This window comes from Clavelina lepadiformis, chromosome 4 (assembly GCF_947623445.1).
Source record: "Clavelina lepadiformis chromosome 4, kaClaLepa1.1, whole genome shotgun sequence".
Taxonomy (NCBI): Eukaryota; Metazoa; Chordata; class Ascidiacea; order Aplousobranchia; family Clavelinidae; genus Clavelina; species Clavelina lepadiformis.
In genome coordinates this window covers 24140906-24167876 of record NC_135243.1, presented here as the reverse complement: position 1 = coordinate 24167876, position 26971 = coordinate 24140906, and the positions used below count along the sequence as shown (strand labels likewise).

General features: G+C 37.5%; 2 protein-coding genes across 3 annotated transcripts; both read left to right on the top strand.

Moving 5' to 3' along the window:
• Positions 1-306: 306 nt before the first annotated feature.
• On the top strand, positions 307-19021 carry LOC143452425 (uncharacterized). Of its 2 annotated transcripts, XM_076953389.1 has the most exons (15): positions 307-419; positions 1281-1568; positions 5679-6140; positions 6296-6543; positions 6813-6998; positions 7143-7283; positions 7625-7678; positions 7818-8012; positions 8476-8610; positions 8773-8895; positions 9079-9219; positions 15099-15344; positions 15424-15786; positions 15964-16095; positions 18512-19021. In XM_076953389.1, the coding sequence occupies exons 2-15, from the start codon at positions 1345-1347 to the stop codon at positions 18844-18846; spliced, it is 2985 nt and encodes a 994-aa protein (XP_076809504.1). In that variant the 5' UTR covers positions 307-419; positions 1281-1344; the 3' UTR covers positions 18847-19021. The 2 variants fall into 2 exon arrangements, with proteins under 2 accessions (XP_076809504.1, XP_076809505.1); XM_076953390.1 differs by lacking the exon at positions 307-419 and having other exon boundaries at positions 1139-1568; positions 8773-8856.
• Positions 19022-21271: 2250 nt separating this feature from the next.
• LOC143452437 (prolyl endopeptidase-like) lies at positions 21272-23044 on the top strand. The gene is made up of 3 exons (XM_076953416.1): positions 21272-21523; positions 21863-22094; positions 22409-23044. The coding sequence occupies exons 1-3, from the start codon at positions 21426-21428 to the stop codon at positions 22508-22510; spliced, it is 432 nt and encodes a 143-aa protein (XP_076809531.1). The 5' UTR covers positions 21272-21425; the 3' UTR covers positions 22511-23044.
• Positions 23045-26971: the final 3927 nt, after the last annotated feature.

Genomic DNA, 26971 nt, shown 5'->3' with positions numbered 1-26971 from the left:
CCTTGTGCAACTTCCAATTGTTGCACTAGTTTTATGGATAATTTGAATCTAATTACCCGAATTTAGAACTACCCACTGAACAAGAGCATCTGTTTCGTTAATTCCTTGCCGAAGAGCATTACAATGGTAGCGCGACTGTATATGGAACACGAGCCGCATTATTTCGATCCTGCGCTTGAACCAATCGGCTACCGAGCCCACTTCAATTCGATTTCTTGAATCAGGCGCCTTGTGCCAGTAAACTTGATTTGGCGCCTTATAAATGGAAACTGGCTTCTGGCGATTTGTTGTTTTTAGTCATCTGCGACGACTGCGAGTGCTGGGCAGAGTTGGTCGCCAGATTTGAGATTTTGTTGCATCGCTGTAGCCTGCAGACCTAGTGTGGTCTTGTTTCTCAAGCACATTCTGGAAACGGCGCTGTGAGTTGGAGATTGCTTGTACTAAGTAATATATAAGTATGGTGTACACTACACAGCATACACTAAGCCTACTTATTAGGGCTTGGCTTTCTAGTCAAGACTATAGTGTCTGATTCATGACCTAAGCCTATCTACGGTTATTCCTACGGTATGTTTTGACAATTGATTTAAATATCGTTATGAAATTATGGCTATAGACTATTTACTGTGTTTGTAGTGTTGAGTTGGCGTGGGAAAAAAGTTTGCTATTCTGCTCTATATTGTACCGTATGTCACAAATTGTATATTAGGTTGGCGTGGCCCAAATTTTTTAATAAACTTTCCAGTAGGGGCTATAGCCTACCACTACTTTTTCATGCAACTAGGCCTAATACTTTATCTACTTCGGTAGTCGGCGACTGGTGAAGTAGATACTTATTTTACAGGCTGCTGAAGTTTTTTTCACAAATTTTCCACCGAAAATGACAGAGAATAGGCTACTACATTATAGCTTATACTTTCCTTAAACCAAACTCTCACCCTACTGGAAGTTTGATTAAAAAAATCTTAAATAGTAAAACCAACTTTTTGCATACCCATTCTCCTGACCTAACCGCCTGTCTTTAACAACAGCCTGCGTGACCTACTTACAGTGAAATAGTCAGTCTCCAAATTAAATGCATTCGCTTAGAATCTGCATCTTATTTTGTATCTATTTATTTTCTTTCATTTTTAACAAGGTATTAGTGTTTCAAAGTAATAAAATGTCTTATTTTGTTCAATGTTGAATGTATGGGGATTAACAGTGAAACGATTTAATTTTGTGAAAACTACAATGAAGCTTTTTTGCTAAACATTAAATTGCTCGACCTGTTTTCATAGATAAGGTCATTTGCCATTATAGTGCCGGGTGTCCACAAGTTGTGGACAAGTTTTGTTCTTTCGCATGGCTCAAGTTTTGAGCGAAACGAAATACAATGCAAGAATGACGCCATCTTTCCGATCGTACGAAGCATCCAGTTTGAAGACGAGTTGGGATAAAGAGGATTTATTGGGCAGAGGAAGTTTTGCTACAGCTAGAAGATGCATCCACAATGAACTGGGAAGAGTCGTTACTAAATGTTTCAAAGTTGAAGGACTTTCTGTAGACAAAGATAAAGTCATGATGAAGTAAGTTTAACTTATCATACATTAGATTATTTTTATACAGTCGAAACCGGTTAATCATATATTCAAATTGCTATTCAAACAGCTATTTTATGCGATTAACCGTTGTCAACAGTAGCCTAAATGTTGTGAGAAGTTCATTTTAAACATTAGCCTGAAATCAGATTGCTAGACACATTAACTGCCCATGCCATCATCTTTTACTATTTATAACACATATAATCGAAGTATACTGCATTGTTTGTGATAATAAGGCATTGTTGCGTATGTATATAATCAGTGAACAACGTTCGTAAAGATTAGTGCGCTCAGGTTTTGTTGCTATGGTGTTGCTAGGCAAAGTGAGAAAGATACGGATGCATGTTTTCGGCAATAGAAAAGAGAAATTCTTTGTGGATAAAATTAATATCACGCATTAATAGGAGCATTACAATAACATCCTGGTCAAGATAAATTTGCATCAAGGTGCAAAGAAAATGACATTCAGGTGCTTCAACTGACTTGTGTATTCAAGGTGCTGACGTCTGTATAGTTTTTACGGTTGATTATTATTTTACGAAGATGCATTTCATGAAACTTAGTTAGTTGTGGAGCCATGAGATAAAAAACTGATATGAGGAAAACATGAATATTACAAAGAAGCAATAAACTGTAGATTGTCGTCGCTCACCGCAGATAAGAAGGTGGATTTAGGATCTAATCAATGGTGCAATAAAGTGTATTTTAAGTAAGTTAAGTGTATTGTCTTTGCAGTGGTGTTGAACGTAGTCAGATACTGGATTTTTGTGTGTAACATAGAACACCATGCGATCAGGCAGTTATACAGTAGCTGGGCTTGGGTTGTTGTCTATGTCATTTTTATTAATGGTGGCATTTTTTGTAGAATATAAATTGTTTTGTTATTAATATGAAATATCGCATGCATTTGACCATAAATTCGTTCAAGCAAGTTTATAGTTCCGTTGTTTTCAATCGAGTTTTCAACCAATTGCTACGTTTGCTTTTTCACATTCATCAATTTGAAAACTTTCCTTCGCCTGATTCTTTTTCTCAGCAAGAACTCATCTGTGGGAAAAGTACCAGCGTCATTATGATATCCACATGTTACCTGATCCGAAAATACATAATTCCTTTTCAATGTAAATATGAACAGTGGCTCCTAAATGCCCACCAGCGGCACGCAAAATTTTATCTAATGGCTGCTACACTGTAACAACCAACGTAACTTGGCTTTAATTAAAGGCTTTGTTTCAAATAACTCATTATGTGATATTCTATTATAGTGATTTCCGGTTTATTATTGTATCACAATTATGTTTATGGCCTACAATCTCTTCCGACGATAAAAATTGAGTGTGTGTGCATAATATTGACAATTTATATTATCATCAATGTATGCAAGCTTTCACATTCGGGATATCACCTAATTCATTGCCCCTGTTCCCTTCTTACTGTTTACGCTGGTGGCCACTACCACTACCATGTTAACTGGGGATATAACTGCACCAACACTGATGGAGAATGCCCGGCTTCCTGGGCAGCCAACCACAACCTGGTCCTTCTCTTCAGCAAAATGAAGGAATGAGAAGTTTCAACATTGACCCTGGTTTGTCACTGCTTGTAAACATTTGACATCAGTTTCTAGCACCTCAGTGAAGAGATGGAACTTCAAAAAGGGTCAATGGGAAGCACTTCAGCCTGAATGGCGACGAGTATAGGTCAGGCATATTGCCATCTGATGATAAAAACCTGAATCAAATTTACCAAGACTTCTACAGCGCACTACTCATAGGCGCCGAAGTTTACAAAATGTAGGGCGGAAAAGTTAATGGGTTCAGATGTTTGGGAATTCCCCCTGTCTAGTCTGTACAGACGTAACGCCAGAGATGGGAAAACACTTCCAACAAAAGCATATACAGTGGAATCCGGTTATTTACTTAGTCAATTTGCCAAGCCTTTTTATGCGATTAAACGAATTATGCGTTTATGCGAAAGTGCAAATTCCACTTATTTTCTTACTTGGCGTGCGAAGCTGGTCACATGTAAAGACGTCAACACGCAAAACACTAACGTTTATTGTGTATTGCGATCATCCATTCATTCAAGCACGCAAAAGATGAAAACATGCTTTCGTGCATTTGTGTTTTTAAACGAACAAATGTAACCATGTCCGCCCCTTCAAACTGTAGTCGTTGGCGAATTGTATGAAATACATGTAGAGCTTCTTTATTTTGTGGTGTTGTCACAGCGATTGCGTCAGCAGAGCTTTTTTTATTGTTGTCGTCTTTTTCAACTTGTTTGTTTCGTAAAACTTCTTCACATATTACGGCATCATTTTAACGCAACGCTTAAATGAAACTAAAACAGTGCGAATGTTAATGTCTACGTATTGACAGCCACGTGTTAATGCTTAAATTGAGCATTGTTGGTTTGATTGTTTCGTCACAAAGTGAAGTACAAGTCACAAAGTTTACGCATTGCGAGTGCGCTCCCAGTGCGCATTGTTTTCAATTTTATCTTTTAAAAACTTTTGAATAATCTAATAAATCACCTTCATTTTTATTCAATGAAGCGGATTATGCAATAAACCGTTATGCGATAAACCGAAGTATTATCTTTACAAATGATAGACTGTGGTTTGGGACTTGTGCCCTTTATGCGATAAAACGGATTATGCGATTATTATTATTAATTATCCAGAATGCAATTAACTGGATTTGACTGTATAACCTTTTGAACGTAAAATCGCTATCATTTGTTAGAAAAATCCACCCTGTCCACCCAAGTTCGGCGCCCGTGGCCCTACTACTAACGTCAATAAACATCTCATACACTCATTGCTCTAATTAAATGCCGTGTTGAGATTCCGAGTATAAGACATTCAACCGCTCTTTTTTGTGCTTCTCCAGGTTTCAGTTCTAACAAAGCAGCCTTAATTTTATTAAAAGGCTCAATTCTAAGAACCTTGCATGGTGGTGGAACCTATTACTACAACAGACTTCTCACACTCGAGTGGAAAGCATGGAGTATCATATACAACGTCATAGGCACCTAGACTGGAATCTATATGCTTTTCCGCCGAAGGTCTACTGCAGAGCTTACACTCCATGCTGGCCCTGCAAAGAAGCTTTGACTGCGTGACTCCACTCTATATCTCTATATTGGCAAGACATGACCGCTCCAACAGCTTACAATCAGAATGAAACTGAAATTGAAACAGAAACTGAATTTCAGTCAACATGGAGTCGGCAGCCTTCTGAAAAGATTGTTGAAAAGATTGCTTACACCTTGACTCACTACGAAACAATCTTATTCATCCCTGCCGCCTTGATAAGACCACTGGTGGGATCAGGCTGGGGCTTTGAGTGGTTACTAGGGGTTACATACACTTCGTACTGCATCTATATCCCTAGTTTACTCCACTGCACTCCAAAGTACAAGAATAAGGTGAATAGGTGTTGTGAGTGTAGCAAGGAGAAAACCAAAAAGCACGTTATATTCCACTGTTTTCTTTATCACGTCCGCCAAGGAATACATGACCAGGGAATTTTGGATGAAAATATGACACAGTGGCTGCTCTGCTTAAGCCCCAATATCTTGTCCCCGATAGTTGAATAACATAACTACAACTCTACTTTTACAACTGGTGTGAAATTCGTTTTCAACTCTACTGCTATTCTACTATCAACTAAGTGACGATTAGGTTGTCATCTGTTGTTCTGAGCAAAAATTCTTGTTTCTAAAAGCATAATTAATTATAATACATAGTATCTCCTGTGTCTGTTTGTTTTACGATATGCCAGATATTAGACACCACATACCATCATCCAGCCTTATCATGGTATAGCCACGCATCTATGCTTGTGACGGCAGATTTTGTGGAGCAGTGATACTTGCTAATCCCTCATTTTGTTACAATAGATTGATAACAAGTTTGTAATGACCCAGTCAATGACTTTCCTCGGCTCGACTATTCAAATAACTTGATTTTACTCAAGTCGATGTTATGGTAAATTCATAAAACAGTGTCTATTGTGACGTCAACACCAGATAAAATGCAGTAAAAATCAACTTACTTGTCTTATTTTCCAGCTTTATCGCTTGTATTTTCAGTGTTGAGAGAGAAATGAAAGTTCTTTATCGACTCAAACATCAACACATTGTTGCTGTTCATGGCATCACAGAATGGAGCAATTGTATTGGAATCATCATGGAACATGCTGAAGCTGGCAACTTGGACTTTTTTCTCTGGCTCCCCGGAGATATAGCGGACATTCCATTGCTCCTACAGCTCCGATTTGCCCATCAAATAAGTGACGGCTTACGTTACTTGCATCACCATGATAAGAAGAGATCCTACTTACATTGCGACCTGAAACCAGAAAACATTTTGCTCACACCAGACCTGATGGTGAAGATTGCAGATTTTGGCTCTGTTGCTATTGCCACGGCAACAGGAGTTACAGGAGGATCTTTTACGATAACTTCAACTACTCAGCATACTCCGTTCTACACTGCACCAGAGCTTTTGGGAAACATACTAAGTGATAAAAAGACAAGTATGGATGTGTATAGGTGGGAAAAAGTTTTCTTATTTTTGTGAATGAAATAGCTTGAAAAGCCAGTGAAAGAATTATTTATACATTTGTTGCTGTTGTAAATGTTTCCAACATAAGTTAAAAAGTGAAATAAGAGTAAAACGACATTATTTGTTGTATTTTATATTTTAGCTATGGGATGGTGCTCTATGCAATCCTCACCAGGCATCCTGCATTTTCTTCTGATGAACCTGTCAACCCTGGTATAATTATGGAAGTAATAATCCATCGTGGCCAAAAACCAAAACAAAAATATCTTGATGACGTTGAATCATCATTGAAAGACAAACCTGAAGATCTTGATATATTTAAGTTCTTAAAAGCCATCATGGTTCGATGCTGGGATTTTGAGGCGAAGAATCGACCAGATATACAAGAAGGTATGTAGCCTATAGCATGCATCAATACATTGAGTCGAAACATCGACCAGATTTATGTGAAGATAATTAGCAAACTATAAATTATTTCTAAATTATGCATTTACAGCATATACTGTATTTAATTTGCCATACTAGTATGGTTTGTAATCATGAGTTATCCACCAGGCCTAGCTGGTGATTGGCCGCTGTACTATTAGTTGAAGTAAATATAAACAGCTTAACTTTTTGTTTGCTTCTGTTTTGATTTGTTTAGTTTTTATAATTTCCAGTTTATGGCAAAATTAATGAAAAGTTGAATTCTTTGAACAAATCTGATGTCACCTACCACATATCTGATCTTAAAAAGAACGAGGAACCTGAACCAACACCAAGCAGTGTGAAAATAGAGCTGAGTGAATTCTCGTCTCCGTTTGAAGTAGGACCACAACCATCTACTGCTTATTTGCCAATATCAGGTGTTCTGGTTGCTTCAATGTTTGGCTTTTTAATCAAATGTTGCAATCTTATCATGTTGTAAAGTTTTAAACACAAACAATTTATAAACTTAGTATTTATTGAATCAAATTTTTTTTTCATTGTTTAACTCTCTAAACCATCAGAGCAATCTTCCTCAACCTCTTCCACATCCATCCAGGATGAAATAAATGCAGGTTCTTCTACTATCACAACCTGGGAATCCCCATGTATAAAACAAGGGACATCCTCTGATCAAATTGGTTTAGTGGCAAATGTTGAAACTGGTATATGATTTATTATCAATTATATGATTTGTACCTATCAACCTATACTATATACATATACTACAGTACACTACTATACTACATATGCGATATACATATACTACAGTACACTACTATACTTCATATGCTATACTAACCTATACCCTGAACAACCAATACCAATTATTATCCACCAATTTCATGTTGATTTTGCCTATTTAACATCATTAATGATATGTTGGTCAGTTGTTTAACGTTTTGAAACAAACTATTCCTCTCAACTTTAAAGGTTTATTCATTGAACTTTGTCCAACATAAGTGTAATGATAAAGATTTTTATTCTGTGCTTTCCCTTGTTGCAGGTTCCTCTACTCTTACAAAAGGCAGAAAGTTGTTAAAGAGAGACAAATATCTGAGTAGTTACAAATATTGGATAAATAAAGATTATGTTTGCTTGTGCTCTTCTTGACAGTTACTGTTACTTGTTCAGTTACATTTGACATATGCATGTTGACACAGATTTTCATCCCTCATATTAACTTATTTACCCAACAGATAAATCTTCCTCAACCTCTGCCACATCCATCCAAGATGAAGTAAATGCAGGTTCCACTACTCTCACAACCCGGGAATCCCCAGATATGAAACAAGAAATGTCTGGGCATTTAAAATCTATTCCAGCTGCTGAGACAGTAAAAGACTTCAAGCAGAATAATGAACCAGCAGATGGTGATGATGAAACATTTCAAGGTAAGCGGAAAATGCAACAACAAGCAACAATGCTGTTATATTGCCAGTATAGTTTACAACAATCCATGTTTGGAATAAATTTCAATAAATGATCAATGATTAGATATTGGAGTTAGAAGCAAACTGTTGGTTGTGAAAAATAAATTCTAAAGTCAAAGAACTAGCAACCGTTTTATTTATGTTTGATTTACGTCTTTTGGTTTTATCTTAAATCAATATTAAATATCAGGCTAACAACAAATTAAATATATTATGTTTGATACATCCTCGATTACTAGAAATTATTTTTCCTCACATTCGTCTTTTTGTATTAACACAAACATTTCTAATTTTCCAAAATGCGTTGCCACTGTCAATACAAGTTTTCTCTTCTGCTCTTGTACACACAAATTTGCATCGTATACTGCTCCTACACAGTTCAATTTTTAGTTGATATGATTTTTCTCATCCATGTTATTTCTAGAGCAAACAACGTCGACTGGAAGAACGTCAGTCAAAGACCGCATCAAATTATTTGAAGCATCATCGGGTCAATTTAAAACGATGCCTGGATTGCCAAAGCGCACGTTTGTATCGAACAAACCCAATACACGTCCAGGTTTAACTTTTAACACGTGTCTATGTTGTATCTTTGTAAACACGAGACTTTGCAAGTATCTCCATATTTTTAGTGTTTGTCATAATTGTTTACCATCTTTTTATCTTTGTACTATTTCTATGTCTTAGTCTTATGACAGCTTATTCTGAAATTCATTTCCAGCTGCTCCTGACACGGAACTGACAAAAAAGGAACCAACAGATGGAGCTGGTGGGGTTTCAATTGATGTAAAAAAAACATCTTCAGGTAAAAGGGGAAAGCTGTCAAAGGAAGAAACATATCTGGGTAGTTGCAGATAATGAATAAATGTTTCCTTGTGCTCTTCCATGAGCATGATGCGCTTAACGTCATATAACGCACAGAATCTTTTCTACAATTTTATCTATTTCTTTACATTTGTTCAGTTACATCCAACATATGCATGTTGACATAGATTTCATCCCTGACTTTAACTTGTTTAACCAACAGAGCAATCTTCCTCAACCTCTGCCACATCCATCCAGGATGAAGTAAATGCTGGTTCCTCTACTCTCACAACCCGGGAATCCCCAGGTATAAAACAAGGGACATCTCCTGATCGAATTATTTCACTGAAGACTAGTCACATTGGTATTTGATTTATTATCAATTATATAATTTATACATACCATAGGCTTAAGTATTAAAATATGTTTGTTGCAATGGTTATTTCAAACCAAATTGACGATTTGTAAATTTCAAATCTCATTCCTGTTTACTTGGTCACATTCGTGGTCTGACTCAATTCACTTTTTGCAAAGACTCGACTTCACTCGAGTCTTTTGTTCGAAATGATTCAACTTGACTCGAGTTTGGTGACTTGGGTACGACTTAGCTACAAACAGAGAACGCTATTAAACTACTACCACTGCGCGTGCTAGTTGTAATATCTTTTATCATACGACCTGTAATATCTATCTTCTTTATTCATAAGCAACCTGTTTTCGACTTCGCTTATTTAAATGTGGTCTAAGATCTTCAAAGAAGTTTCACATTCACAGCATGGAAAGGTTAAACTCGTCGACAAGTGAATGTGTGTGGGTTAAAATCATTATTTGTTTAACAGCTTGAAAGGCAAAAACACACAATTCTGATAAGTTGCTTATTCCTTGCAAATGTTTACAATAGATCTGGCTTCCTGTTTAATTGCTGAATTGCTAAGGCGTGTTAAATCATCGCTGAACTAAAACGTAATAAATATTTTACGCTCAATCGTAGTATTGTGCGCCATCTTGCGGTAAGAACTGCATATCGTAGTTGGCTCCAAACAATGGTTGGCATTACAGTCCAAATTATACGGTAGCACAGCGCAGTGTAAAACCGCACAAAAGTTTTAACAAATAGTCCTGTAGAATTTGGTCTAAAAATGGGTCAACCTAGAAAAAATTCTTATAAAGACGTATTATATACTGTTGGAAAGATAATTTTATCAGCTTTTTAATGATAGGTTTTGTCATTTTTTTTACCTTGGGGAAAAAACGTTATGACCAAAAACGTGCCAAAGGGTAAAAATTGAAATTAGGGAAAAAATTTAACATAAAAATATGAACAAAGGTTAGAAACTAATGAGTTATCAACAGAAAAGCAGGATATACCGTAAAACCTCTATTTGAGCGCCACCTTTATTTGAACGCCACCTCTAATAGAACGCCACTTTTAAAGAAGGGTAGAAAAATAGAGCGCCTCCCTCTAATTGAACGCCACCTCTAATAGAACACCACTTTTAGCGGCGGAATTGTATTAGCAGGTCTCTACTGTTAATTCTGACCAGCTAGTCGAAAAATAGAGCGCCAACCTCTAATTGAACGTCACCTCTAATAGAACGCCACTTTTAAACAAGAGTTGAAAAATAGAGCGCCATGGCGGTGAAATAGAGGTTTTACGGTAGATGCAAAAGGTATAAATGAAAATAAAAATAGAATTATATATCTGTTTCAGGGAGTAAGAGTGAGCAAGACGGGGGGGGGGGGGGGGATTGTGTAAAAGCATACGACATTGTATCGTCAAAGAACATGAGCGTATTTGTTCGATTGGGCGGCTTTCACCAGCTTATGAGTTTTCTGGGATCAATTGGTTCCCTTATGGAAGGCAGTGGTTTGAGAAGTGCTCTTGAAACAGTATACGTTCCTGTAACTGTAGGGCACATGTTTACTGGGAAGGCATTTTCCCGCGCTGTTCGAGGTCATCTGTTATGCGCAGCAGCTATTCTGTCCCTTATGTTGGAAGAATTTTGGAGCGATTTGGCGCCCGGAGAGCAGAGTGCCTTGGAGAAATTGTATGACTCAGACAGTCCTTCTGATCATAATAATGACAACATTGGGCATAAGATGATGGCATTCTTCACGGAAAAAAAGGAGCAGCTCACACGGGAATCACGTACATCAGCTCTGTGGTTGAGCTATGTTAATTACGTTTCAGTTGTGCAGGATTTTATTCGAGCAGAGAGAACAAGCGACTGGTTACTACACATTTCTGCGTCAAAAAGCATGCTGAACCTATTTGCAGCCACAGGCCACAACAATTATGCAAAAAAATGTCGCCTGTATCTTCAAACAGTTGCAGAATTGGAAACAAGTCACCCAGATATCTACCAGCAATTTATGTACGGTAATCACACCGTCAGGCGTTCTAACAAACAATGGGCAGGAATCTGGACTGATTTGTCTATTGAACAGATTCTCATGAAATCTCTAAAAGGAAAAGGCGGAGTCATCAGCAAAAGGCATCACCGATAATGTATTAAGGGTGTGGACTAAAACCATGGAGAGAGTGACAGATGGACTGTACCAAGTGACAGATGCACTCAGTACAGTCACGTCATTTTCAAATTCTGATGATAAACACAAAGAGGCATTTGCTGGAAGAATCAAACGTGATAATGATGATTTTGAAAAAGTACAAACCTGGTTTCGTTCACACAATCCATTTAAAGTTGGAGTTCAGCTTATGGCTCTAGACTCAGGGTTGGTTGATGACAACAACAGTGTGACCTGTGACCGAGCTGAGGAGATAGGGGCGTCTATCCAAGCTGAACTTGATGGTAAAACCTTTGCCAGCTATTCCTTCAAGAGGAAGAAGCAAATACGTGCTATACAGAGCCTTTATTCCCCGTGTGAAAATTGACCATGATACTATCACCATTGATCCATTAATACTCTTTTTGAGATTGGTTGTTGTCATAGAGAGAAAGCCAGAAAACGAAATTGCAGACTACTTCTTCTACGAGTTATCACCGTACCCAATGTCACTGTTCAAAGATGGAGTTCTACGAACTGCGCAAAAATCAAAACTAAAGTCACACATCTTGGACAAAGTTGAAATGACTAAAGAACCGGACTCCACAAAAATTATTGATGGCGGTGCCTTGTTGTGATGTTGTGACTGGAAGAAGAATGAGAAGTTCCATGAGATCTTCAAAAAGTACATCAGTTTTCTTCAGCATTTGCGCGCCAATGTTATTGTTTTTGATGGCTACAGGGTGTCAACCAAAGATTCGACCCATCAAAAACGCTCTGGTACAACGACTCAAACTGTTGAATTAAATAATCAAAGCCCTTGCCCAACTGAAAGGAACATCTTTTTCTCAAACTATACAAACAAACAAAGATTTGTGGTGGCTTTATCCAAACAACTGGAGTTGAATGGTTTCAAAGTTCATTTGTGCCCTAGTGATGCAGATACAACAATCGTTCAAGTTGCTTTTGATGGGAGCACGACATATGGCCGCGGGAAAGTGGCCGCGAACAAACTCACCGGGGTCAACTGAACGTGACGTAAATTGACCGCAGACAAACTGACTGTGACATAAACTGGCCGGCGATCAAATTAACCGTCGATAAATTGGCCGGCGATCAAATTAACCGGCGACAAATTGGCCGTCAAAAGGTCAAAATTTTAAACTCGGTAGTATATGATATGTAAAGTAAATATTTGTTTGTAACTATTTCCTTTGTTTTTAACAAAATTGTTTTTTATTTCAATACACATTGAAACGTTTATTGAAATAAACAGAAATATTTCCGGAAATACGAGAAATACGAGTAACAACATTAAAAGACGTTCACTGCAAAACACATATGACACTACATAATATGGGCACTAAAATTTACACAAGCTGTTATTTGACAAACAAGGAAGTTTATTGCGCAAATTGTAGGTTGTGGGCGATGCCTCTGAGAAAATCTAATATGTCACGGTTTGCAAAATCTTCAACGATGGTTATTGCAATAAGTCCATTGTTACAACATGAGATAGGCTACAACGCATTGTTTCATAATCTCATCAAACAACTCGTCTAGACTGGGAAAATGTATGTAACAATAAGAAATCTATGAATATGGGTCACCGTACAAGGGGCCAAAAAACTCTACGAGTGGCAACCTTGACTGCAATACACATACTGGATAGTGACTAGATAGTGAATTAGAATTTTGACCTTTTGACGGCCAATTTGTCGTCGGTTAATTTGATCGCCGGCCAATTTATCGACGGTTAATTTGATCGCCGGCCAGTTTATGTCACAGTCAGTTTGTCTGCGGTCAATTTACGTCACGTTCAGTTGACCCCGGTGAGTTTGTTCGCGGCCACTTTCCCGCGGCCATATGTCGTGGAACCGCTTTTGATTCGGTAGGTGGGACACCTGTAACTGTGTACTCCGACGATACTGATGTCCTTTGCTTGCTAGTGCATCATGCTATGCACCGCGACTATCCTGATATCTTCTTGACAAACATTACAAGAGGGAAAAACTGCCAGCAAAGACAGTGCTACAGAGTTAGAGATATTATTGCGAAGGTAGATGTTATTGTTTTGGAGTACTTGTTATTCGCTCATGCATTTACAGGCTGCGATACAACTTCAGCAGTTCATAAATTCGGCAAGATATCTGTATTTGAGAAGTTGAAATCAAGCAGTTTGCGAAATGTTGCCGATGTTTTCTACGAAGACGACGTGTCTCCAGATCAAGTTGGCAGGGCTTCGATACGGTTTTTCGAATTTTTAAACTCGTCTACGTATACTTTATCGCAAATCAGGAAACAGAAGTATGAGGAAATAGTCATGTCTAATCGTTCTCACGTTGATCCTCCTTCCACCATCACCACGAGCTGCATATCACCACGGCCTCAGAGTATATCACCAGCTGAAAGTTTGGAGAACTTTAAGCAACTCAGATTTGAAACCATTGTCATGGGTTTGGCAAAAGAAAGATGACATGTTTTCTCCAGTGATGACGGATGTAGCTGCTACACCAGAAGATGTCTTGAAAATCATTCGATGTAGCTGCAAGGGATCATGTAACAGACGCTGCTCTTGTCGGAAAGCGGGCTTAACATGCACATCGTCATGCAAGAAATGTTGCGGAATGACATGCACAAATACTACAGTTGTGTTTGATGACGAATTGGGAGAAGAAGAGAGACATTTTATGGATGCGTTTGCATGATTTTGATTGAAATGTGTTTATATTTTATTAGAACTTAAAACTGCAAATATAGTTTTTACATCTTCACAGTTGGTTTAAGTTAAACCGTTTAACCCTAGCAAGACCGGGCTTTTTTGGCACTCTAGGACTGGAGGTGTACAGATTTTTGGTGTATTTTTGTAACAAAATACCCTATGAAATAGCATTTTAACAAAATATATCTTCAGTACGTCTTAGATACCTTTTATGTGTTGCTTACATGACCTTGCTTATAAAAGAAAAACCTTTTATTTCGGTGAAATCTCTCGTATTATTTCCGTCTCGGTCAACTTTTACCCCCTTAAACGTGTGATAAATACCTCTTAATAAAGTTATGTTTTATTTTTTTGCTGTCCTATTGTTAGTTTGCTTTGCTGATAGTAATATTCCAATTTATGGTGTTGTATTCTGTTACGAAGGTATCGTATTTTAGCTTATAATTGTATTATAATGGTAGGCAAAATAGTGTTTTACCCCCTGGCACGTTTTTGGTCATAACTTTTTTTCCCCAAAGTAAAAGAAATGACAAAACCCATCATTGAAAAGCTGATAAAATTATCTTTCCAACAGTATATAATACGTCTTTATAAGAATTTTTTCTAGGTTGACCAAAAATTCTACAGTACTAAAATGAATTGTTTATTTTTTAAAACCGAAACATCCATATTCACAGTTAAAATTGAAACCAAATATAAATTGCAATGTTGACGTCATCCGATTTGAGTGGGTCATTTATTTATACTTTGTACAAGATCTTTGTCAAATATTGCGTATGCTTGCCTTTGTTTTCATTCCATTACTTGAAACGATTGATCAATAACACCTATTTATTACGTCACGAACAATAATGTTGACCCGCTCTGTTGAAAGATAATTCTGCCACAGATATGTGACAAACAAATTTCTCATCGCTGTATAATACAGAGAAAATTATCTTCAATGCATCGATATTAAAGCAGGGTTGAAAACTAATTATTTTAAATTTAACTTTTGAATCTTTTCGATGCAGGGTTGGAAATTATGATTGAAAAAATTTTATTCATAAATGATCTGATTTCAAATCAACAAATAGAAGAAGCACTGACGGTTTGTAAATATCTAATATCTACAATTATTGATTTAAAATCTGCAATGAAGACCACTTTCCTAACCGGTGATGACGCAATAAATGTTGGAAATGGCATCATCAATCTCATGTCGACTCTGAGTCGTGAGAAATATTCACCGACAATATTGACACTTCTGTTGCTTGCAGGTGATCTTACTCAAACGTTAAACATTCTTAAGCACTGAACAACCTCAAGTAAGATTACTCAAACTTGTATTGTGCGCAGGTGATCTTCACAAACAGATTGATGATCCTACTGAGAAAGTGAAACTGATGGAGAGATGCGCAGTTGAATGTTTGGAGTTTGTATTGCGATACTACAAAAATCTGCAACGAACCACATGTCGTCATGTGATTTCACGCATGACTGGCTTCGTTCAATCCATCCAATCAGTGAAAGTCGATGATGAAAAGTTGGCGGCAACATCGAAAGCTCAATGTTGGTCGATCATCGCAGAGTGCCATGGATATCTCGGTGAATACTCGCGCGCAATCGAAGTTCTCCAACTGGCCATCGCCACATTTGAATCCACATTCGGCGATGGATGTAGGAAGATGTGGTTGTACTCATTATGCTGCAATAATATAGGTTCGTATGTTAATTTACAACGTCGTGACCAAATAGCAATTTATGTTTTAAAATAATAATTAATTCAATGTTGGTTTATGAATTGATGATTATGATGTCATACTCAATTATGATTGAACAATCATGTTTTTTACTTTTAAAATGTTTCATCGTAATCATTGCGTTATAATTATTTAGGTGTTTATTACGACAACAACAACCAACCTGAGGAAGCTGAGGCGTTCTACATCAAATCAATTCACGCACATCAGGAAGTGGAAGATGAGAGCGAGCAATGGAAGATGGAAAGTTGTCACGACACAATTAATAGTAAGAAATAAAAATATTTGTTGTCTTTCTTTAACCTTGGATGATGTTGTCATTGAATACGTCATAGATATTTACGTAATTGATGTCATTCATTCCATTAAACGTTTCAGGAAATGACATCACTATGACGCAATTCCAATATAAATGCTTAGGTTTTGTTAATTTACGTTGCAAAGCATCTGCACAGCGCGACATATCCGTTTTTTTATCTTCGACATATTACGTAATAGATAAAATCTTAGTGTTACGATTGTCTCGTCTTAATGACGTCATAATAAGCAAATCAAACATGCGACCTGTTAGACCAGCGGTTCCCAAACTTTTTTGAGCGCGACCCAAGTCCGAGTTTGGTGAACATCTCGCGGCCCAAGCTTCAAACAACGACATAACAACAATGACATAGCAGTTGCTAAGTACGTTTGCAATGTCAACAATCTACTCTTTTCTCAACTAGCTATGGGCCTACAATACAGACAGACACAGACAAGCAGTGGTAATTTGATCCTCTCACCATGGAGCAATGTGTTTTATTACAAACATAGGTTTGTATCGCCTTGATGCGACCCATTTTTTGACTCTTCGCGACCCTTGTTTGGGAACCAACATGTTGTTTATTTGTGTTAGCGACCCATACTTTAGGAACCGCTGTGTTAGACTGTTGCAATCGCTTGAAAGTGGCAATTTTTTCTCTATTGTACATATTTGTGTATATTATGACGTCACGTTTGTTTAATCGTGCTCTACTTAATTGAATGCCTTGTTTTGTTGATTGTTTTGCGAACAATAGTGGAGAAAAAGTTTTGTTTGATGTGCCCGCATCCACTTTTTTGCGTTCCCTCACGGTCTAGACTTTTTGAGTCTCGCCTTTTTCTGTTACGTTATTTTTGCGTCTTGAATAAACACGGCAAGTAATAAATTACTTGTGGTGCAGTCAGTAACTTTAAAGCAAGTGTTGGATGGAGTCAGGGTTTTCTAAAACGTCATGAACTCTCACTTCGTCGTCGCACCAACATAGCCCAGAAACTACCGTCCGATTTCGAACATAAGCTAGGACAATTCCAGCGGTTCATAATCATACGACGTGCCGAGAAGAAATACGATTTCTCTCAAATTGGAAACGCTGACCAGACCCCGGTGACCTTCGATATTCCGCATCAACGAACACTCGATTTCAAGGGTGGGAAATCTGTCCACATAAGAACGACAAGCAATGATAAAAATCATTTTACTGTGATGCTTCTGTTATCTGGTGATGGCGCAAAACTGCCACCTTGTGTTGTTTTCAAGCGGAAAACCGAAAGAGAAGCTACCAACTGGCATTGATGTACGAGTGAACGAAAAAGCTGGTTCGATCCCAGTCTAACACGTGATTGGATTGAAACTGTTTGAGCAGACGACCAGGAGGGCTACGTAAGCAACGATCGTTGCTTGTTTTGCTTCCGATGCCACCGATAAAGCGAGGTCAAAGGTCAGTTAAAGAAAATGAAAACCGACTTTGCAATTATTCCCGGGGACATGACAAATATGTTACAACCACTGGACGTTAGTTTAAACGAATCTTTAAGTCGAAATTGCGTGAACAGTGGAATCGGTGGATAGCGGAAGGCCAAAAAAGAATTACAAAGAATGGCCCAATTTGTCGGCCTACAATCACAGAAATTTATCAGTGGATTAAGGATGCATGGCAAAGTATACCTGAAGATATGATGGCATCATCATTTAAAAAATTGTTGCGTAACAAATGCTCTAGATGGCATCGAAAACCACCTAATCTACGAAGACAACGACTGCATTGATGATTGCGCTGACACCGAAAGCGAATTAAACATCGTGTGTGCAGACGATGCTGATGAAGATATTTTAAAATCTATTTTTGAAGCAAGCGATGAAGATGGCGAATATAAAGTTTTTTGGGTCCACAAGTTATTTCTGTCTATTCTTCTTTATAGTAAAGATTTCTGTGTATTATGACGTCACCTTTGTTACTTAACTGAATGCCCTCGCACAACACATGTTATGACGTACCAGGCTGAGATGGGAAGCATCTGGAGAAATTGCCACTAATTTGCAGTTAACAACGAGATAATCTTTACTTGTGTCAATAACCTGAATGATTTCTGACTGTAGCGATCTTTATCTCGCGAGTAAACTTTGTTCTTATTGCACGTGATCAGTTATTTATTATGGAAAATGACAGGCACCATGTCTATATGTGGTTAATTGTTACAAGTTTTTGTATTTTTAATTCAACTAAACTATCTGTTTAATTATTTCATATGTTACGTCAGAATATATTTATCGTCACGTCAATATGCGTTTGGACACATTTGTCCCAGCTATACAAGCTTTTGGATAAATTACTTTTTATCAATATTAGTTTTGTATAATTGTGACTATAATTGTTTTTGTTTCGTAGATTTGTGCGAATTGCACCAAGACTATCCAACCATGATGAGGGATAAAGGAAGTGACGTTTACAACTTCCTTCAAAAACGAAAGCACTTGACGGGACTTTCCCGCTTCTGGAACATGTTATCAAGCTTACGATTGATGATTCTTCTCAATCTGGATGGTGACGTCAAAGCCATCTGCAATAAACTAGTCACCATGGCAACGGACATATCACCACCAACTGATCAATGTAATGACTTATGTATCGATCTCAGAGCAACAGCCGAACTTTTATCATCAAAGAACGATGAAGAATCAGCGATGTCTTTATTAGAATGTGTGGATAAATTTGAAAAATAATTTTTCTTGATTTGAATGTAACCACCACATTACGTCAATATTACGTCATTATTAACATGAAATATATGTGTGAGTCTTTGATTGTTGTACAAACATATTCAGCGTTATCATGAGTTCCATTATGAGCGTTATTACGTCATTATTACGTGTGTATTTGAGCTGTTTGATTTTTAATGACGTTATTTTGTGTTACTCAAGTTCTGGCTACTTCCTACCACGTAGCAAGGAAAGAAACCACAGGAACGTTTTATTCGTTCCTGAGTTTCTAAAACTATGTCACATGCGCACTGCTGTTGTATTGTAATGTATCTGTTATGTAAATAATGACGTTTGTTTAATGACGTAAAACTATCAGTCATGTATCTTTTGCTAAGAAATCTTCTGTCAATAGTTTTTAATCTTTTTTAAACATGAGTCTGTAGATTAATTATTTTTTATTGTGACATAATAATCGTTGATTAAACAATGACAGTATTTTGATTATTCCTAACCTATAGTTAAAAGCTTCATCACACGAGCATATACGTCATCATTTCATAGTCATGGTCACAACAGTCATTGTATCAACCTGGTGGTATTAACCTGGTATCATATACTACTTCCTTTAATCAGCTTTCACGTATAAGGTCACACAACCAGGGAGTTTCTTTGTTTCAAAACGAAATGTATTTTGCTGCTGCACCATACAGTACAATATGTTCTTTGATTCACTGTAAAGTTATGAAACTTCAACAAATTAATATGAGCAAAGTTATAAAACGATGTGGCGTTCAACGTAGGTTAGTAACAACGCTGTTGAATCATATTCAACTCATATTAGACTTCGCACGAGAAAGTTAAATCGATAAATAAACTTTATTTAGAAATTGATGTTTATCGTATTAAGCGAAAGATTTGTGCAAAGAGAATCTGCCAAAACCTTGTTGTTCGATTCGAGCTCGGGTTGCTCAAATCTGCTCGACTGCTGATAACTTGGCTTGAAACCAGTCGCCGCGTGCTTCCTCTTCCGCACACACGCACAGATGAGGCGCATCGTGCATCTGTGTTGTAATAACCAGCTGTTACTAAATTACGTCATTATATTGCTTGCCGCACACACGCACAGATGAGGCGTTTTGTGGCAAGTGTGTTGTAAACTTGTAATAACCAACTGTTACTAAATTATGTCATTAGATTGATGTGGGTAGAAGTCTTAAGCATTGATGGTCGAGCTGACGTCATATTCTTACGATTGCTCCCATATAGTTAATATCTAGGTCAACACAACAATAATGTTTGAGTAACAAAATTTATTTAAGAAAACAATTTGTATTGTTCACACACGATACAGTTTGACTTAAAAAACTTACATCGATTTGAGTACAACAGAATAGAAATAAAGCAGGACACGAAAGATGACATAACAAACGAATTATTTCATAATTGAACATTCATTACGAATAACAGCGCTTTCTCGTTTACCTGGTTTTGTTGGGTCGGTGATTTTAGACTTTTGAATTGATAACCAAAAATAACAGATATTTGCATCCAAAGAAACTAGAATGGTATCGCCTCTGGGTATCGAACCCGGAAGGCAAACCATATTTATTGGGAGGCTTTCAAACCATTCGACTACCGAGCCGACAATTATACTACTTTGAACCAATTAAAATATTCCATTAGATAACAGACAATGGTTGTTTAAAGTGAAGTAGAGAACTTTCATGCACACAAGCCACATGTAAGGTGCGATATAGGTCAAATATTTATCTGGTGTATTTATCTACATTGGAATATTACAGCCACCAAATTTTAAAAAATTTCCTAAACAAATTGAGGATTCCCTCTACATGTATAATGTTTCTATTGTACAAGTTTTCGTGACCAGTATATCGCCCAACCTTACAGTTAAGTTAAGTTACCTTAAGGTTGCGATTTATGATTAAACTTGAGGAATGATCGCCTCAATAACGTCTGAGCATTGTCCTTGTCCCCATGAGTATTAGTTACAACAACACATCACGACAATAGTATCTGAGTAGCATAATATATTCAACATATCATACATTGTGAATGACACGACGCGACTGTACTTCATTGAATGACACAAACCAAATAACATATCAGCATATCATAACATATCATATAGGAATGAAGCAAACATCGAAAAGACTGGATATCACCAAAGTTATTAATTTAAAATACATGAGTTATTACGTAATTATAGTAGACTTTTTGTCTAAATTGGTTCTAGAATATTCCATGATAGTTGCATGACTTCAGCTTAGTTTATGGTTGGTTAATAATCACGTCATAATCAGCACAACGCATGGAAATCGAACAATAATGACGCTGCAAAGAACACGGAGCCGCAATGTATAATATAACGCAGTTAGCCACTTGGTGTTGACAGAGCGCATTTGCGTTCTACACTCTGTGCATCAGCGCTCGACACGCACTTACGTCATGAGGGGTGCGCAACATCTATCGTCGGTGGGCCGCTATCAAGCACTGGAACAACACCAAGGCCCGATCTCAACATAAAATTATGAATACGCTGTTTACTTTGTGGTAAACGCGGTAGTTTTGTCTTCAGAGTGATGGACATGCTGAAGTTCCACAAGTACACAATCGGTCACGCATGGACGACTGATTTCGGATCTTCAGACAATGAGGAACAATTCCAGTGGCTTATTAAGTGAGTCGTGTGTCAAATATTTGGTCGTGATTAGAAGTTAAAAATCAAATCGGTTTTGATGTTTATTAATCTTGGTGTATCATGCTGTCAGCTTAACTTTATATTTCAAATTTCTCATTTTAATAAATTACTTTGCTCAAATATTTACCCATTCATTTTATAAATAGTTTTGTGAAACTTAAAATTCGTCCGTAGTTGTTTAGATTTTCATGTGTGTTACGTCATAGGCGTAACCTGATTGTTAGTTTACATTTATGCTGACACAATACCTTGTTTATTTTATCAAAGACTTGATGTCATTTGGCTTAACACTGTAATTATTGCTTCCTTTATGTCTAGATATTCACCCATTCATAATGTGGGGAATTCCCAGGCCCCCCAAAAGCCCCAGTACCCATCATTGCTGCTCCTAACCGGGGACCACGACGACTGTGTTGTGCCCCACCACTCCTTAAAGTACATCGCCACTGTGCAGGATAAAGTGGGGGCGTCCCCTAATCAGAGAAACCCTCTGCTGATAAGAGTCGACATAAAGTCTGGACACGGCGGCGGAAAACCAACTTCAAAAATAGTGAGTTTGCTGCTTTTTTCCAGATGTGTTTTGTGAAAATCAAAGTCTTTAGAACTGCCCTTACATGCCAGTTTGCAATTTTGATTGCGGAGTTTACAATGTCACAGTTGGTTTTGTAAACGTTGTGACAACTTTTCTGAATTACCGCGGTTTCATTTCTATTTATATATATTCACTCTTGTTGGATGTTTGTGAAACCTGAAATCTTTTTCTGAAAAGCCTAAAAGATTTTAAACCTGCACTTTGAAGAGTTTAGAAATTAGGAAAGTATTTGTCCAACTGATGTCATAATGATTTCATTATTACGTCAACAGATAGAAGAGACATCAGACATATATGGCTTCTTTGGAAGAAACGTTGGCGCTGATTGGCTGGATTGCTCAGTCCCAGTTTCATCTGCAACAAACCGGTTATAACTGGCGCTCATATTGATAAGGAACATTTTAAAGTATAATTCCATTCTTTTTCCAACGCATTTCATCATCTTAGCATTATTACAAGTCGACTTAATTCCATAATTTTTCACGTGTTCATTTGACCTTAACCCATCAACATCCACGTGGTTGCAATACAACTTGACCATATATCTATTTAGGCAATTTTGTTTGGTCAAAATGCGAGTTTTTCATGTTTTCTGTTTCCCTTGTCGTCACCTGTTGATCGTCCCACGAAAACTAACTTGCTAGCAGTAAAATGTATAGTACAGACTGCTATATTAATTCTTGCACTATTTAAATAAATTGTTCCAACGCTTTTTCTAGAATTTTTCACCATTTTGTTGCAGCATAATTTGAAGTCTCCCACATTTGTTTGATGTTCATCTGATGAAGCCTGAACAATATTTCCGCATTGTAGTTTCATAGAACTTAATTCGTATTTAGGAAATTTTACTTAGTCCAGTTGCACATTCCTGTGACTTCTGCACCGATCTTGATTTCTCGACTCGGGTGTTTCCCGTAAAATATTTTGCTGCTTGTAAGACATATTTGCTTCTGTTGCGATGTTACTTGATGCGTATGAATTAAATACGTTTTTTATCGCTTGGACAGAGATTGATAGATGGGAAAGATTCTTGCTGGAACTTGCCAAGATGAACACGATGTAGGATTTCGTGTTTAACAATGAACCAAGTAGAATAACATTAATAAGAGTACGCTATATATATCAAACATATTGTTTCGTCATAGTCACAGGAGGCTTCATAATTCGTTTGGTATAACTGCCTTGTTACGTCACACCGCTTCATCAGGTGACTGGATAATCGAATACCGGTTAAACGAGGTACGAATAATCGAGGAAACTCACCTGGACGGCCAACAACCTGGTCCTACTCTTCAGTCAGGAGGAAGAAATCATCAATGGAGCCAATCATGCAACAGTCAGGAATGTGCGATTGTATGAATCTGTCAAGATATTTTGCGAATTTATATTCAGTTGAACCGATCATTCTAACCAGTGCGTTACCGGGTGTGTGTGCTTGCATGCGCAAACAAGCGCACATTACTCATTCATAAGACATGCGCTGATCAATCACAAATCATGCTTGAGTTGTGCTACTGTGTTTTACTTTTATTTTCAAATCAAATTGTTCGTCTTCGGCTGAAAAATGAAGGAGAGATTCTTGCCACCATTGGTCGACGATAAATTGCCAGGAATGATCTTTCGATGAATACAGAAAATAACTAAACATCCTTTTGCATTTGAAAAATCTACTACTATAGAAAATATGTCAAAAAAAAAATTGCTGCTTTCTTAATAAAAGTGAATTTTATTAAAAATTTGTCACACAGCGAGTCGTTTTCGACAATGACGGTGTTGAATATTGTTAAAGTAAACACGAGATAAGGACAATCTAAGACGTCGCACGATGACGTTAAAGTGAACTATGTGCTGACAGTAATAATGCATCTTGTTCATATTAAATTTACGGATAATTGCGTGTATCAGTAAAAATCACATAAAAGTAGTGCCGGGAAGTGGGGTTCATTCCACACTTCATTGAAATCTGTTCGACTGCATCGCTAATTAGCGCCGACAAAGTTATTGATTTACATTGATTGGTTAACAATTACCTGATCAACCTTCTTATCAACTATTTCGTTTACTTTGCGCTTGTGACTCGCTGCGCTGCAGCATCTATTCACTCTTGTTTTGCGTCTTTCAATGATTGTTCAATCTTTGCAAAGTTGCTTGTGTCACCATTAGGCTTTTGAAAAGGATTTGTAAAAGCTATTTATTTGCAACCCAGACATTCAAAGCTCAACTACAGTGGCTGGCCAACTAAAGCTGCTTGATCTAGCAGGAGAGCATAAATCAAGGGTAGAATTTAATTGTTTTCTACTTTCTGAATTATGCAAACATGGCTCAAGTTTTGAGTGCCACGAAAAACAAGACTGACAAGACGTCATCATTTCAATCTTACAAGCCATCCAGTTTCAAGACGAGTTGGGATAAAGAGGATTTATTGGGCAGAGGAAGTTTTGCTACAGCTAGAAGATGCATCCACGATAAACTGGGAAGAGTCGTTGCTAAATGTTTCAAAGTTGAAGGACCTTCTATAGATAAAGTGATGATGAAGTAAGTTTAACTTATCATACATTACTGTAGATTATTTTCATTGTACAGTATATGTGTTATAAATTATAATAGGAGCGTTGCAATATCTTACCAGTCTGTGCATTAAAATGCAAAGACAATGACAATCAGGTGCTACGACTCACTTGTGTAATGAAGGTATAGCATTTGTATAGTTTTAATGGTTGACCATTAATGGTTTTAATGGTTAAGAAGCTGCATTTCATGAAACTTACTGGTGGAGCCATGAGCTAAAAAAATGCGAGAAAACATGAAAATCAAACAGTAGAAATAAAATGTTGGTTATCATCACTCATTGCATCGGATTAAAAGGTAGATCTAGTCTGCGGGATGAGGCCCTGGTGTTTTGTTGTGCAAAACGGAGCATTGTGTTATGCGGCTTGATGAGATTTCGAGGCGTCTTTCACTGTGTCTTGTCTTTTGTTTTATAAACTGCTGACGACAGAATTTGCACAACTTAGCTCTTTAAGATTGTATTTTCTTGCATTTCAGGAAAGTGTATTTTTTTTGGAGTAGTGTTGAACTTAGCCAAATACTTGATTTTGTACGTAACATAGAATACCATGCGTTCAGGTAGATATACAGTAGCTGGGTTTGGGTTGTTGTCTAGATCATTTATAATAATGGTGGCAGATTTTATGCAGAATAGAAATTGCTTTGTCGTTAATATGAAATATCGCATTAATTTGACTATAAATTCGTCAAAGCAAGTTGGTAGTTTCGTTGTTTACGATTGGAACGGAATTTCAACCAATTGATGTACGTTTGTTTTGACACTTTCATAAAATTTTCACTTTTTGTAAATTCATTTAAATTTTAACTGAGGGCTTAGTACCGATGTCAATTTCAGTTTCAGCCTATTACCTGCGCCACTGTCAAACGTAGAAGTTTTAGGTCTAATACAGGAGTGGGCAACATACGGCCCGCGGGCCGGATCCGGCCCGCAGACAGTTTCCGGTCTTACATGATAATGTGGCCTGCGGCCACATTCTGCCGCAATCCCTGTATTGCGTCACTGAATAAGTCCAAGTTTGCCAACCTGAGAAAGATGGCCATAAATCTACTTGCTCTGTTCGGGTCTACATACATTTATGAGCAAACATTTTCGACCATGAACATTAATAAGACAAAGCTGCGTTCCAATCTATTCAGGAATCCGGCCCGCCAAGTACTTCATTTTCTCATATCAGGCCCGCCGACCGAAGAAGTTGCCCGCCCCTGGTCTAATAGGTTAAAGAGAGAATTCTTTTGCACTGTGAATACAGTACAAGCAATGGCTCATTAGCGTCCACTAGTGAAAGGATAAATTTTTAATGGCTTCTTCTCCGTAACAACCAATATAGCATGACTTCAGACGTTTTGTTTCAAATAATTTATCAGTGTTTTCATAGATATTATTACGTCACATTTATATTATGTTTATGACCTTTGTTATGCGTTATATTTTTGCTCTGTGGGTATTGGCGAATACCAAACGTGTAGAAGTACAAGTTGCAGCACGATTTTGTACGATTGCAACCCTGTAAATTAAATGCTTCCGGAGTCAAGTTTGCCAAGACTTCTACAGCGCTCTACTACTTGCGTCAATAAACATCTCATACAGTCATTGCTCTAACTATTTGCCGTGTTGAGATTCCGAGTATAAGACATTCGACAGCTCTTTATTGTGCTTCTCCAGGCTTCACTTCTAACAAAGCAGCCTCCATTTTCTAAAAATACATTTGATGCTATGAAGTTTGCGCGGTGGTGGAACCTATTAACACCAACGACTTCTCATAGTCCAGTCGAAAGCATGGAATATCATATACAACCTCATAGGCACCTAGACTGGAATCTATTTGACTTTCCGCCGTAGGTCTACTCCAAGCTTACACTCCATGCTAGCCCTGCAATAAAGCTTTCACTGCGTGACCTCCACTCTTTCTAATCTGTCTTATGACAGCACGAAACTCCTCAAAATCTGGAGAAGGGCTTTTGTAGTTGAGAATCCAAAGTATTAGGAGCCTTTAGGGAGCCGAAAAAGCCATTGTTTTACATATTTTTTGTTTGTCTTTTCAAAATCTTCTGACACTTGATCTTGCCTGCGTCCTACCCCCTTTCTTGATGTGAACGTGCAGGCCTTCGACACCAAGTTACTGCTTTAGCCTAACCTAACCAGGACATTGAGGGGAGCTTCAAAGCTAAGAAAAAGGTCAGCGCAGTAATTTTAGATTTTAAAGCTGTCTCCAACACATTATGGCACAATGGCCTTGCCTACGAGTTGTCTGTCTGCTCAGAATGTT